The sequence below is a fragment of the Lytechinus variegatus genome, chromosome 15 (genome assembly GCF_018143015.1).
Source record: "Lytechinus variegatus isolate NC3 chromosome 15, Lvar_3.0, whole genome shotgun sequence".
NCBI classification, from domain to species: domain Eukaryota; kingdom Metazoa; phylum Echinodermata; class Echinoidea; order Temnopleuroida; family Toxopneustidae; genus Lytechinus; species Lytechinus variegatus.
In genome coordinates, this window is record NC_054754.1 from 25,167,051 (window position 1) to 25,182,027 (window position 14,977).

The 14,977-nt window shown below is 35.1% G+C and overlaps 1 protein-coding gene across 1 annotated transcript in view; it reads right to left on the bottom strand.

Moving 5' to 3' along the window:
* Window positions 1-14,977, bottom strand: part of LOC121428421 (MAM and LDL-receptor class A domain-containing protein 2-like) — a 37,387-nt gene that overhangs the window by 21,467 nt on the left and 943 nt on the right. The window contains exons 2-12 of the mRNA XM_041625020.1: window positions 12,520-12,618; window positions 11,683-11,823; window positions 9,881-10,158; window positions 7,405-7,630; window positions 6,592-6,741; window positions 5,421-5,515; window positions 4,368-4,532; window positions 3,693-3,819; window positions 2,761-2,877; window positions 2,156-2,308; window positions 424-689 (exon numbers count right to left, since the gene is read on the bottom strand). Coding sequence (XP_041480954.1) covers window positions 424-689; window positions 2,156-2,308; window positions 2,761-2,877; window positions 3,693-3,819; window positions 4,368-4,532; window positions 5,421-5,515; window positions 6,592-6,741; window positions 7,405-7,630; window positions 9,881-10,158; window positions 11,683-11,823; window positions 12,520-12,618 — 1,817 coding nt within the window. The remainder of the gene's footprint in view (window positions 1-423; window positions 690-2,155; window positions 2,309-2,760; window positions 2,878-3,692; window positions 3,820-4,367; window positions 4,533-5,420; window positions 5,516-6,591; window positions 6,742-7,404; window positions 7,631-9,880; window positions 10,159-11,682; window positions 11,824-12,519; window positions 12,619-14,977) is intronic.

The window sequence follows — 14,977 nt, forward strand, 5'->3', positions numbered from 1 at the left end:
AGAGTTGACAAACTCGTTTGTCTCTTGAAAGCGCTTACAGAGTTTACAGTATTAGATTGCGCTTGCTTTAATTTTAAAATTGTTTTCAGTCGAAGTTACTTTACGTTTTCCCTGATAAAAGGAAAGGACCCCATGAAACTTATATATATATGTGTGTGTGTGTGTGTGCGTGTGTGGGTGAGGGTGTGCGTGCATGTGGGTGTGTTCTAGGTTGAGCATGTTTTAGTGGTCCTCAAAGACTTTAAAGGCAAAGCTGCCTGTAGCTGAGCCATGCACCTATGAGAGCAAATAGAAAAAGAAGTTGTGTTCAGATTCATCACAAGACCATGTGAAGATGTTTGTGTGATGTTGTGTACATGTGAGGGATGTGATAGAGGGCTGAGCTGAATAACTCATAGCTATAGAACTATAAATACAGATTACCTGGAAGTTTTTGGTGCATGCAGGAATCACCGATTCACTAAGAATCCATTTGTTGTAATCAAGCACGTCGTCGCCGACTTTGGTCAGGCGAACATCCAACCCCTCAAGATTTATAAGGCGGACCTCCAGGTCTCCGTACTCGATGCCAAACATATAATAATACATGCTGAAGGTGCAACCTCTCGCTGATTTTGTATAGATGGGACTAATGAGTTTGGCAAACGTATTGATGGAGGAGAGGGTTCCATCCACGTAAATGTAGTGTCCTGTAAGAAAATTGATACAAAGAGAACTTCGCATTATTAACCCTTTCCACATGTACTTCGCATCAATACAAACTTGGTGCCGCACGAAATTCACATTTCATGATAAAACAAACAATCCATTGTTTCCCTCCTTGAAAATAATTAAGCACAGAGGGGTTCATGGCCCAGCACACAAAGAGTTTAAGCAAAATGTTGTTTGTCCTTTTGCAACACATATACTTCACTTATCGCATTCACACAAAACTCCATTAAGACAAGGATTGCGCAAACAGAGGAATTTACTGCTATCCCTAATAAATGTGGAGTGAACAGGGAATCCCTACTCAAAAAATGTAGGTGGTGTACACAATGACAATCAGCTAATTTGATACCCTACAATGAGTCTTTCTCATTGAAAACATAAAAATACAGAACCAAGATGAGTCTCACATAAACACTTGATTTTTCCTTAATAACTTTGCTATACAAAAAAATTAATATGCACCCCTAAATTGTGTGAGTGTGAAAAATACTACCATAAATGCTGATTGTCAGTGAATGGTGCTGAAAAGCAAACTATTTAAAAAAAACTTCACAACTCTTTGAGTGACTGAAGTGGGACTCTTTCCAATTAATTTTTTGTGCAAGGTTCGATAGAGGCCATGTGGAGAATGACTACCCCATCTCTGGGCTGTTTTGCTGCAGCAACTATCGCTTCAAGTACACCTACAAATCACATAGGCACAGCACTTTTGAAAAAAAGAGTCATCAGCAAAGAAATGCGGTACTGCCCATTATTCAATAAGATTGTGTGTCACATATCATGTGTGTGTCGGCATTTAAAGGTCAAGTCCACCTCAGAAAAATGTTGATTTAAATCAATAGAGAAAAATCAGACAAGCACAATGCTGAAAATTTCATCTAAATCGGATGTAAAATAAGAAAGTTATGACATTTCAAAGTTTCGCTTATTTTCAACAAAATAGTTATATGAACGAGCCAGTTACATCCAAATGAGAAAGTCAATGACGTCACTCACTCACTATTTTTTTGTTTTTTATTGTTTGAATTATACAATATTTCAATTTTTATGAATTTGATGATTAGGACCTCATTGCCTGAAGCACAAAATGTTAAAATAATGGAATTCCACGTGTTCAGGGAGGAATGAAACTTCATTTCACATGACAATGACGAGAAAATAAAAATATTTCATATAATAAAATACAAAAGAAATAGTGAGTGATGTCATCAACTCTCTCATTTGGATGTAACTGGATCGTTCATATAACTATTTTGTTGAAAATAAGCGAAACTTTAAAATGCCATAACTTTCTTATTTTACATCCGATTTTGATGAAATTTTCAGTGTTATGCTTGTTGAATTTTTCTCTTTTTATTCAAATCAAGTTTTTGTTGGGGTGGACTTGTCCTTTCGGCGTGACTTATGTCACATTGAACTCTTTGTAAAACAAGCCCTAGCTCACCTGAGGGTGACCCTGTGGTGTGGTCAGTTCTAGGGCCCTTGTAACTATCATCCACCTCAGCAGCAGTGAACAATGACCAATCAAAATCGTCATTGACGTCCTGACTCCAGTAACACAAGGTTTGGTCTACAGCATCAAAATTACAAGTAGAGGCTAAAAAGAGACAGGGAGAAAAACAGATGCTTGAATTTCAGCTATGAAAAGCAAACGATGATCATCATATTGCCCTTTTTATCGCATTAAGGATGACATTTTTGTGCTGAGCTGCACAAAATGTTGTTATGATGAAAACTTTGCAATTTGTGAATAAATCCACTTTCTTTTTTGGGCTAAACGAATCCAGATTTGGGGTTAACAATTGTTATGAAACATTTTATTATCAACATTTTCTAGCAACTTTATTAGTAGTTCAGATCATATCATGGAAGGAGAAAAAAATCTGAACATTTATATCACAAATGTCAAATATTGGGACAATTAACATTTGGATATTTTTGCAAAAATTCATAAAAGAAAACAAATTGAAAAAGGTGTTCACAAGACATACATATGTTAAGAAGGAGCTGATAGTGAATATAAAGACAATAGTATTTGGAATTTCTTACGGCAATAAGCTTCATCTTCATGACCAATTTCACACTGATATGCAAAGTCACAGTAGTTGGATTCATCTATACAATCATCTATGTTACATGGACGCTGACCAGATGGACAATGGTTTGCTAAGGGAGATTGAAAGAAAAAATGCACAAAAATAAAAGAAATATATAGTAATGTTGGTAGCATCTTTCACAGATGATCACAGGATTTCTGACTTTGACAATTGGCGGCATTAGGCTCATTGCACACTTTAAATCCTGATTTCTGAACAAGAAACTTTTTACTTTTTACAATATTAAAGTCCAAACAAGTAAAATAGTTCTACTTTGTTTCAGGTAATGCTGGGAAAAAAATATTATTCTGCATTATTGCAAGCCTCGCAGATGGAGAGAACTTAAAATCGGTTTCAAATTACAGCCGATTGAAAGATTAGTATGATGTCGCTGCAGGTGGAATTCAAATCACTCTCATTCCTTGCAATGCTTGCAATAGACTGGAGTTCTAATGTTAGCATTTACATCACTATTCAAACATTTGATCTTTATTATAGCTCAAAATAGCTCAAAAGATTAATATCAAATGTTCTTACATATTTTTCCAACTTTGGATTGCAAAAGGATCACATTCAATTAAATTATTAATATATTTCTACCAAATTTCAATTAAAGATAATGATTCAAGGATGTATAAGAATTTTATTAGAGCTACCGCCGGGACAAAATTACAGGATAATTGTCTTGAAACTTTAGCAGGATGAACATTTCGTAAATCCACTGAACAGCTCTTGCCATGGGCACCTTGACCACAAGTTAGATTTTTAAGAAAAATGTTGTAGATTTATAGTACAATCAAACTTCAACAATACATTATTATATGTATACATTACAAGTTACTAATGAATCAGTTCATTATAATTGTAACGATAACACTGACTTACGCTGCGTAGGAACAACGTCTGCTGGAGGAAGTGGATTCTTTGATTCGATACATTCTGGGGTGAAAGTTATGTCGTCCAATGCCATATCGCTCTGTTCACTAGACCCTCTTATTCCTTCAAATACCACCTAGATAAAAGAACAATTTACAATCAATATACTCGATTAACTTGTCGATACACTTGCATCTCTTGATAAATAGCCTGTATCATAAATTAATGGTTGGTCGTTCAGAACTGGGTGCTCTCATTTCGTTCACATGTGGACTGAACAATAATATGTGTGTCATTTTTAAATCTTAGGTTATCACTTATTTGGAAGGCTTCTATTAGAGTGAACAGTTTTATGAGTAGACAAAATTCCATTTCTTTCTCTCTATTTTACATGTTATATCCATTTTCATCTGCTTCAGTGCCATTTGTTGTGCAGAATAAATCCAGGAATTTTGAACCAAATGTACAGCCTAGCCTTTCACCTAGTCACCATAATCCCAATCTTCAGTTTAATATTCACCCTAAATAATATTGCATAAACCCTTAAGAAAATTACATCATGAAGCACAAATATTTTACTGAAGCTCTACTACATATTTAATTCAAATCACATCAGTTCAACTTTGAAATTTCAAAAGTTTTGCCCAAGTGTCCTGATATCCAGCATGCGTATCACTCACGTACCTGAAAAGCTGCATCACTGGCGAGCTCCACCCGCTGGTAAAGCCAGTAGTTGCCATGTGCTGTGTCAGTGTACCACAAACGACTCAGCGGTCCACCAATCTGAGTCCGGGTGTACAAGTTAAGAGTTCCCATTCCCGACCCTCTCATGTGGTGATAGAAACGAATCTAAAGGAAGATGTGTGATCACAGAAACTGCAGTGTAGTATTAAATAGTTTTTGTTTAAAATCGCAATTCAAGAGAGAGAGAGAGAGAATACTTAATCATGTATTTTTTTTAATCTATGTGCACATGTTCATTCCAATGAAGATTACAGAATTTAATTTATTACACTATTATAAAATGGGCCACAAAGATAAATGCACTTGCTCTCAAGCCCAAGAATGTCATTCAAGGATTGTAACATTACATTCACCTTTTCTGCTCTTTCTTAAGAAGACTGTGAACATCTCTTGTTAAGCTTCTGCTGAATAAAAACACAGTACAGGAACTCATATATGTTCACAGTCTTCACTAAATTGTAGCATCATCAGGTAAAGAGACAGAGTCTAAGTCATAATATGGATAATTTGATCAGATGGAAAGTTCACCCTGATAAGTTGGTTTTTATAAACCAGTAGAATTACAGAAAAATATTGGTAGAGGTATAATGAAAATCCGTCAAATAATAACAGAGTTAGACATTTTCAAAATTTTGACTTTGTGACATCACAGACAAGCAGCTCCCTTATGTCTTGTGAGATAAATAAAAAAATCCGAATTTGATTTTGCTAGAATGGTGAATATCATATCAGACACATAATTTTCACAGTACCAGTTAAAAATGGCAGAGACAAAAATTACTATGTATGATACAAGAGCCTGTATCACACAACAAAAGACTGGGATAGCTTTACATCCACCAATCATCTCTTTGCACAATTTCATTTTAAATAATGCAATTTAAAATAAAAAAAACAAGTACCAAATGCAAGCTTCTGACTTTTGGAGCAGTGTTTGATTGTAACTCATTCTAAAATGGGCATTTAGAAATAAAGAGAAGGTGAAGCAATTACCTCGCATCCCGATGACGTTGGTTGGATATAAAAACTTCCTATCCTGTAGGAGTCACCAGGTAATGCATTAGTGGCTTCAGTATAAATAAAATAACCTGATGGGATAAAAATATATTCATTGAAGGTAAATTTTGTTTAGCGCCATTAAGAAAATATATCAAAAAGAACAAAAATGACCCAAAACCCCAGATAATCAAATACCTCTTGGGAAAAGTCTGCACCTTTGATTTCATTAAGCATTCTTTTACTCACATAATTCCAGCCACAAGGTTGAATTGAATGCAATGTGATAAAATAAAGAGATGAAAATCATCATCATTATCAAAACATTGAAGGGATGAGTTGAAGTTGATAGAAGCAGAAAAAAACATGCTTCTATGGGTATACTGTATGTTTTTCTAGCATGTAATTGACCTTTTCCCCTGAATTTGTAGAATTCTTGATGAAGATAATTTGTTTTTCTTTGTTCCTTGTATTGTATGGATGATCAATGAAAGAAAATCATAGTAATCAACAGTTCTGGAAACTTTCAGGTGAAATGGAACTAAAGAAGACAAACTTGCCACCAAAGGTCATTCGGCCTGAAGCATCCAGTTTTACTTATGTGGTATTCTCTATCTGGATTCTCAAGACCATTCATGGAGACAAGGTTAGCCGTGAAATTCGCAGAAGGATTGATAGTGATGGTATTGATGAAAGTCATTTACTGACTTACAATGTTAACCTACTGGAAAGAACTCAGTGTCCCACAGTTTTTGTTCAGTGTGGAACACAATGGAAAATCACCATTACTTAAATTTCAACAATGGGAATAACATTCTAAGATTAAGATATTATCATATTAAGATATCATTCTAATATGTGAACACACTGTGACCATACCCAATGTCAAAATGTGAACACAGTATAAAATTTATTACCACTGTTGAATTTGAGCATTTTAATGACTGTGCATCATATCTTCACATAGTTTATTTTTAAGAATATTTGAGCATTTTAACAATATGATTTACATTTTAACACAGTCCACTATGTGAACACACAGGTGTCCACAGTGTGCAATTATTACCACACTGTTAAATTCTAGCATTTGAGCAGTGTGAATCTCCACTGTGACCATACTGTGTGACACCATATTCTTTCTATAACAGGGCTATAGCACTCTAGATACCTGAAGAGCTGAAGGTCGTATGATCCTTATATGGACCAGTATAACTTGTTCCTGTGCCACCACCTTTCTTCCTCGTCCAGTCCAACGTGTCATCAGTGAGCTGGCCCCATTCACACATGTCGGTCTCAAAGTCACACATTCTATGATCAGCTGAAAAGAATGATAAGAACACTATTGATAATTTGTGGGTATTATGGAATATTTGGATATTGATTCCTTTACAAGTCACAAAGCAAGATAAACTTATTGGAAATCAGGTTGGAATGAGTGTCTCTTACAAAACTTTAAAATATGACATACCGGTATACTGAAATTGCTGAGTAAAAGAATTGATTACAATAAAATATCATATTTTTTTCACAAATTGTCTGCTTCTTTTTATTTGCCCCTTTCCTTTTCTTATTGGGGGAGAGCAAAATAAGTTTTGGTCCCTTCCACCTTTGACAAGGGTGGGGGAGGGGCTTTTGTTGATGTGAGAAAGGCAAATGGTATAATAAAAACTATACTAGGAATAACTTATGTGAATGTTCTTATAGGGAAATAAAGATGATTATTAGTGATGATTGTTGTGCATCTAGTGATCATGACGACGATTATTATGACAATGGTGATGATGATGACAATGGTATAATGATGATAATATCAATGATGATGATGAGAATCGATGCCAAATCATGATATAATGAGGTCAATGATGATCATGAAAATGATAACATCAACGCTAATGATGTCGAAGATGATTACGACAATGATGCCAAATGTAGCCCTAAACAGAGACGATTGTGTCTGCAATGATACTAGCTGATAACATACCACAATTCTGAGTTGACTCGTCTGTTCCATCGCAACAGTTCGGTGTGTAGTCACACCATTCGGTCTTGGGGAAGCAGTGACCGGAATCACACATCTCCGAATCTGCATCACACGACCCGCCCGGAGGTAGGGGGAGGGTATATGCACAGTTCTCGAATCTTATATCATCAATCGCATAACCTCCATTGTTCAGGTAGTCATTATTGTCTTTTGCTTCAATTGACATCTACCGGGTAATCATGGAAAGAAAGATTTGAATATTTAGTTGAAGACATCGAGGCTCAGTTAGTTAATCTTCTCGTAAAGGTCTATAGTATACTCCTGACTTTTATTCGATAATGGGATTTCACTAGGACTGAAGTTTGTTCAGTGTGAGAAACCCAGGTGCGTGCGTGGTATCATTTAATGATGAACGGTGCATGCTCGAGAGTCGACTCATTCGTCAACATATCTATTCTGTCTATGGCCCGTTTCTGACTTGAGAAATTAAGGAACTTATTTTTTTTTCACTGACCAGTATGAATGAATGAAGGGATTCATCTTTGTCTTATTCTAAAATTCTTATTGCACGTGATAGTGAGGTATGTTATAATTGCCTCATATTCTGTTGAAGGCTCCCATATGCCCACTGCGGGTGTGTTGCGCAGTACACCCATAGTAGAATAAGAAAGGCACATACATGGATGGCCCCGTTTCATGAAACAAAATTGGGTGACAATAAATTATAAGATCCTGATCTGCCAACTCATTTAATTAAATCAAGCATTTTAATTGGCTGGGTGAAAATTAATTATGAAAATCTTATTACAGCATTTTGTTACCAATAACAAGTGACCTATTAAATACCCAATGAAGTACAACTTCGGTAACTCTGTCACAGTGGTATTTAATTATCACTAAAATGCTAGCACTGAGGCCTATGTTTTCAACGGGGCGTAGGAAAGAAAGCAAATCACGTGCCTGTATAATCAGACTCAATACCCTACCATACTTTTCCATTTCTTTTCTATTCACAATAACTTCACATCTTGATTAGATCATGCAATCAGTGCGCATGTGCAGTCGTCTCCCATCCCATCACCCCCAATACTTAAGAATCGAATACAAAGTTACCATTCAAAATAGGAGACTTACGATTCACATTTCTTGGTATTTCACTGACAAACCTTACAATTAAAAAATATACAAAGTAAACCACATAATGTACCATCATATAATTTAAAGGAAACATGTAATATTGGCCTGCCTAGTTTTCATGATTTATTGGTCATTACGTCAGAGTTCTTTATATAAACGAGCTTAGTCCTCGTCCTCAGTATTTGAGCGATCCTTGTTCAAATGAAGAGTACGGAGCCTTCAAAGTGCCATCGACTTGACGACTTGGCGAGATACTTTATCTTGCCATGTCGACATAATAACCTTATTATATCGACATGGCGAGATACGTAATCTTGCCACGTTGATTTATAAAAAGATATTTATATGTCAACATGGCGAGATATTTTATCTTGCCAAGTCGACTTCTAAAAATTATGTCGACATGGCAAGATATGAAGTGTCCAAGGCCCGGCAAGGCCAAGGCTCCGTAGAAGAGCACAATATGTTGACAGTGTGTTCACATGAGTGATTTATACGGTGTGAAGAAAATTCAACGTGGACACCTATAGAGATGCGAATGTCTACAGCAGAAAGTGCACATAGTGGACATAGGCCTACGATCCATACTTGTTAAAGTGCTAGAATTTAACAGTGTGAAGGCAATTCCACACTGTGGAGTGTGGACTCCTTTACAAGGTGAATGTTCATGTGTTTTCACAAAATTAACTATGTGACGATATCACTCGCACTGTTAATGTAATAGAATTCAATAGTGTGAAGATGAATCCATACTTTGGAGATGTAATGTGGATTTTTACAATGTATTCACAAAGCGGACTAAGATGCGATACGCACTGTTAAAATGCCCACGTTAAACTAAGTTCAACATCACCTCTTATAGATTTTCGGATTGCCTAGTAACCTGTCGGTACTTTGGTAAAATTACACGCTTATACATGATATTAGGTTGAATTTTCATCAGATGCATTTGAAATGATATAGTTGAAATTATCCATTCAATCCCATTTAATGCACTAGATTTATATAATCATATTGTAATTATCCAGTAATTGTGTAAGGCTCTGCATTGTTTTAATCATTTCGAAATATTTCAGAACAAATCATACTTTTGCAAAATGATGAATTTATTTGATTAACGCAAATCCATGTCGATCTATCGAATTCTATAATTCTATAAGTTCTGTATAGATCTAACTAAAATGAATTGTATGTATTCATACTATAAAACATGAACAATTGAAATTGAAAAGCAAAACTATTTGACTGAATCGAATTGAACTGAATACTTCACACTTTGCATATGTTTATAGACACTGTTTAAGGAAAAAAGACGTAATTGGAAGTAAAAATGCCTCACCTGAAAATTTTCTGCACACGCTTCCACTTGGACTTGGTAAAGATTCCATTTATCCCCGATTCCATCGTCTTCACCAAGGTCAACCACTGTCATGAGGTTGTAGTTCCGGTCATTTGATGGTGTATACTGGAACACCTTAAGCGTTCCCATATCCACACCGAAGACATAATACCACATCGAAAAGGTGCAACGTCGGGCAGCCATCCTATAGGTGGGGCTACGGATAATGGCTTTCTGGCTAACCTCACTCTTGAGGTCGTCAACGTATAAGAAGTGCCCTGCCAAAATCGGAATGATATTCCAGAATATATTGTAATGATTAAAACCCCACCTCCAACAAAAAAATTTATGAGCTTAACAACGTTTAGAGTTAAATGGTGGATTTCATTTGGGCCTAATTGCTTCCAATTAGTCTACTCCTTTAATCTTTGGGTTACAAGTAGGCTACTTTTCTTCCAAATTAAATAATCTCTCGCTTTCAATAATACTTCTTAATCCTGTGGATCGTGGTGAAACGCAAAGGTATATTAAAGGATGCCTAAATGTCATTAAATTCGTTTTCTCTCAAAGACCAAATAGGGACATACCATATAGTCTCTACATTCTCTCATTTTTTCCATTTTCGTCACCGTTCTTCTTCTCCTTCTTTCTTTCTTTCTTTCTTTCTTCTTCTTCTTTTTCATCTTCTCCTTCTTCTTCTTCTCCTTCTTCTTCTTCCACTTCTTCTCCTCCTTCTTTATCTCCTCCTCTTTCTTCTTCTCCTCTCTGTTTCTTATCCTCATCATTCGTCTCCTTCCGTTTTTCTTTTTCCTTTTTCCTCCTCACTCTTCTTCATTTATTTTTCCTCTATTTTGTCCTTATCTTCCCTTTTCTTCAACCTCATTCTTAATCAAATGAAACACATCGTGTGGAAGTTCCACTTGCACCCGCCCCTAGAACCACCCCTGTACTTCTGACATCTTCTACCCCAAAGTGCTATATTGCTATTCAAAAAATGACGCCTTGAATACATCCATAACAGATAAAGAATTTGTGATTAATGTGCCAATTAAGTTTAATGTGTTTCTTTGTGCAGTTGTAATAAACCGTGTACTTTGATAATGACAGCACATTGCATAGTTCGCTGACTCTTAACATGTGTAATATAAATATTCAGCCTTATCATGCGTTGAAAATGACACTGCATGGTGTGCAAATAGCAATAGAATCATGTTGACTTTACAGTATTATCACTGAACTAATTAGTCTACACTTGTTATGGATTGCGAGTTGCAAAAGCAATTTCTGCATTTTGGTACATAGTATTATATATCCTACTGGTATGAATCGTACCCCCCCCCCCCCAAAAAAAAAAAATAAAAAAAAATAATAATAATAATAAACAAGGAATTGAGACTTAAAATATATGAGAATATGAATTCGATGTTGAAAATCTTTCTTGCAGTGTACATTATCATTGAATATGGAAGGACATCATCATTATCATCATCGTCGTCGCAATCACCACCACCACCATCATCATCATCATCCTCCTCGCCATCTTCATCATTATCATTTTTGTCGTCATCATCAAGATCCTTTATTAGCCACCCATCAACATCACCACCACTACTACCACCACCACCACAACCATCACCATCATCATCATTATCATCATCATCATCCCCATCACCATCACCACCACCATCATCTTCATCATCATCCCCATCGCCATCATCATCATCATTATCATCATCATCGCCACCACCACCACCGCCACCACATCATTATCATCGGTGTCATCGCTTCATTAAATTACGTACCGTTGACGCTATTTCGGGTGTGATCAGCTCCAGGACCGAAATATCCCTCGGGTTCATCATTCTTAAACATTGTCCAGTTTAGATCCTGATCATAATCATGGTACCAAAGACACAGACCGTCCTCAAAATCACATGTCGAAGCTACAATAGATTTGGGGTAGACAGGAGAAAAAAAATAAGGTGAGAGGTAAGGAAGAGAGAGAGAGAGGGAGGGGGAATAAATATCAAATACATACATATAAATGTTATGAAATTGAAGAACATATAAAGGAACATTTTTAAGTGAGTTACGGGACCATGGGGACCATGTTTATAAATGAGGGGGGAAAAGTCGTTCAACCTTCATAGCATTGCATGGTATCGGTGAAACCTTAAAAAAAAAGAATATGTAAAATTGGAATTGCGGGTGGAATTGACACTAGTCTTTAACATCAATATCAGTACCAGAGGTACTTCTAAACGTTCTAGGCATGTATGGTATCAATATAATGCCAATGGCGTGTTCCTTTGTATTCAAGTAATGTTCAGTTATAAAGTTTAACAGTCTCTGGATACTTCAATACTCGTATTTTCCATTTTGGCGTTTCACAGAGGCCTCTTTGCGGACCTTTGCAATTCAGCTTTTAAAGTAATCTCGATAATTCTGTCAATGTTCTTCCACCTGATGCAATGCTAAGTTGAGGGGGAAAAACATATGTGTTATTTATTGAACATCATAAACCAATATTATGTATGATTCACCATTAATTCGTAATATTCCAATTTGTCCAACTCTTGACACTTACGTTAATTTCTAGATATATTTAAGGGTCTCTTTTGAAAGTGGGCGGTACTTACGACATGTGCTTTCATCACTACTGTCTGAACAGTCTTCCCGGAAATCGCACACGTTCTCATCGTCAATTACCTCCCCATTGTCACACGTGAAGCTTTGTACTGGTGATCAAAAGAAGGAAAATTTCTGAATATGAAAATTATGAATAGCACATGAAGATCCTTAAAGGAGGTATTTCAGGCTGAAAATAATATGATTTTAACAGATTAAAATCATACAAAACTCTAAGAACTTGATCAAAATCGGACAAAGAATAACATTTAAAGATTTGCATAATTCTAGTGAAACAGTTGTAGGTATGTCTTCATTAATATTCAATGAGCAAACTGATGATGTCATATCCCAACTTGTTCTTTTGTTTTTCATTATGTGAAATAGGGATTTTTTTCAAACATTTTCTTTTAAGAACCAAAAATATTAACTAATTTAGTGCTGCAACTTATTTCATTACAAGGCAGACATAGGCCCTATCATTCATACATGTATGAAAAAATAATGATTTCATGTAATAACATAAGGAACAAGAAAAGTAGGAATGTAAAATCCTTAGCCCAGCTAATGAATATTCATCACGATGTGCACAACTGTTTTCACAATATGATTCATAAACTTTAAAAATCGATAACATCGCTATTTGTCATCAGATTTTGATGACATTTTCAGTATTGTGCTGTGTGAATTTTGCTCTATATATTTAGATATAAACATTTGCAGCCGGAGCATTCATTTAAGTATAGGTTATACCACGCAATCGAACTAAGCCATCCTTCATTTTCTTTTAAATGATTTTTAAGGCGATTTCTTCTTATGACTAATCATTTTCAATTGATAAAAATCCAGCTTTTTCATTTAAATTATTCATTAAAAAACGAATACAACATAATACTGCGAATACAACAGAACAACGAATACAACAGTTCGTTACTTTCAGTACAAGCTTCTCAATATGATACTTTATAAAGATCTGGTAAGATTTAGAATAATTCTTAATACCAATTGCTCATTTAGTGGAAGAGAAGTTGAGGATATTGTGCATTTCTTTTTAACATGACCAAATTGATTCGGAATCGTCTGATTGGTTAAAGTAACTCGCAGAGTTCTCTTTAGTACATGTTTTGTTTGGTTTTATTGAAAAGAGAAACGATGCTTTAAACTGTGTAATTATTTGGACTAAACAACAGTTTATCTATTTCTTTCAAGGTGATTAAGCAACAGATTAGAAAAAATTACATAAGTGAAAGGCACGCCAGCATACTTGCCAATAAAACTGATGATATATTTGATAAAAATGGCTATATTTTGAGAGATTATAATTGATTGATCGTTTTAGTATAAGGTCCTGTTTCTTTTCCTAAACCCTAATTCTTATGTATGATCCCTTTATTATTTATCCTGTTTAGGATCTTCTAAGTTTTAATATACATATACTACAAGATTTTTGATACAGCTCTGTACGATTTCTTTGTATGCCTTTCGTTGATACTAATTGATTATTATCCATGTTGTATGCAACTCTTCGTTTTTTACAAATATGTTTATGGAATTGATTTTGTTGACAATTTAATGACCATTCGGGGGGTCAATAAGAAGATCTTTAAAAAAAAATTCATATATAAAAAACAGGAGCGTCCTCTGGTTTGTTCCTTATCATTATTTACAGTATGTCCAGAAGGCTAAACCATGGGTTCCAGTTCATGAAAGTAAGGTGTATTATAATTTATACCATCCATTTGTACCTACCATCGGATCAGTGATTCTGATTGGGTATTAAATGGATGGTCCGGGCTGAAAATATTTATCTTAATACATAGAGTAGAATTCATTGAGCAAAATGTCGAAAATTTCATCAAAATCGGATAACAAATTATAAAGTTATTGAAGTTTAAAGTTTAGCAATATTTTGCGAAAACAGTCGTCATGAATCTTCATTAGGTGGGCTGATGATGTCCCATCTCCACTTTCCGTTTTCTTATGTTATTACATAAAATCATAATTTTTCATTATTTCATAATTGTGTGAATAATGTGTCTCCCTTATAATGAAATAGGTTGCAGCATTAGATATATAATGCACCTAATCAGTTGTCAATCAATTTTTTCTAGTTCTTGGAGGAACAAATTTAATAAACCTAACTTCATATAATAAGATACAAAAGAAAAAGTGGAGATGTGACATCGTCAACCCACCTAACGAATATTCATGACGACTGTTTTCACAAAATATTGCTATACTTTAAAATTCAATAACTTTATCATCTGTTATCCGATTTTGATGAAATTTTCGGCATTTTGCTCAGTGAATTCTACTCTATGTATTAAACTGTAAATACTTTCAGCCCAAACCATCCCTTTAAGCATTGCTATGTATACAATACCATTTGGATGGTAAAATTACCATAATATTAATGTTTCTATAAAACGAGATCCTCCTTATGTCAGATCCTTTGATATCATTAAATTA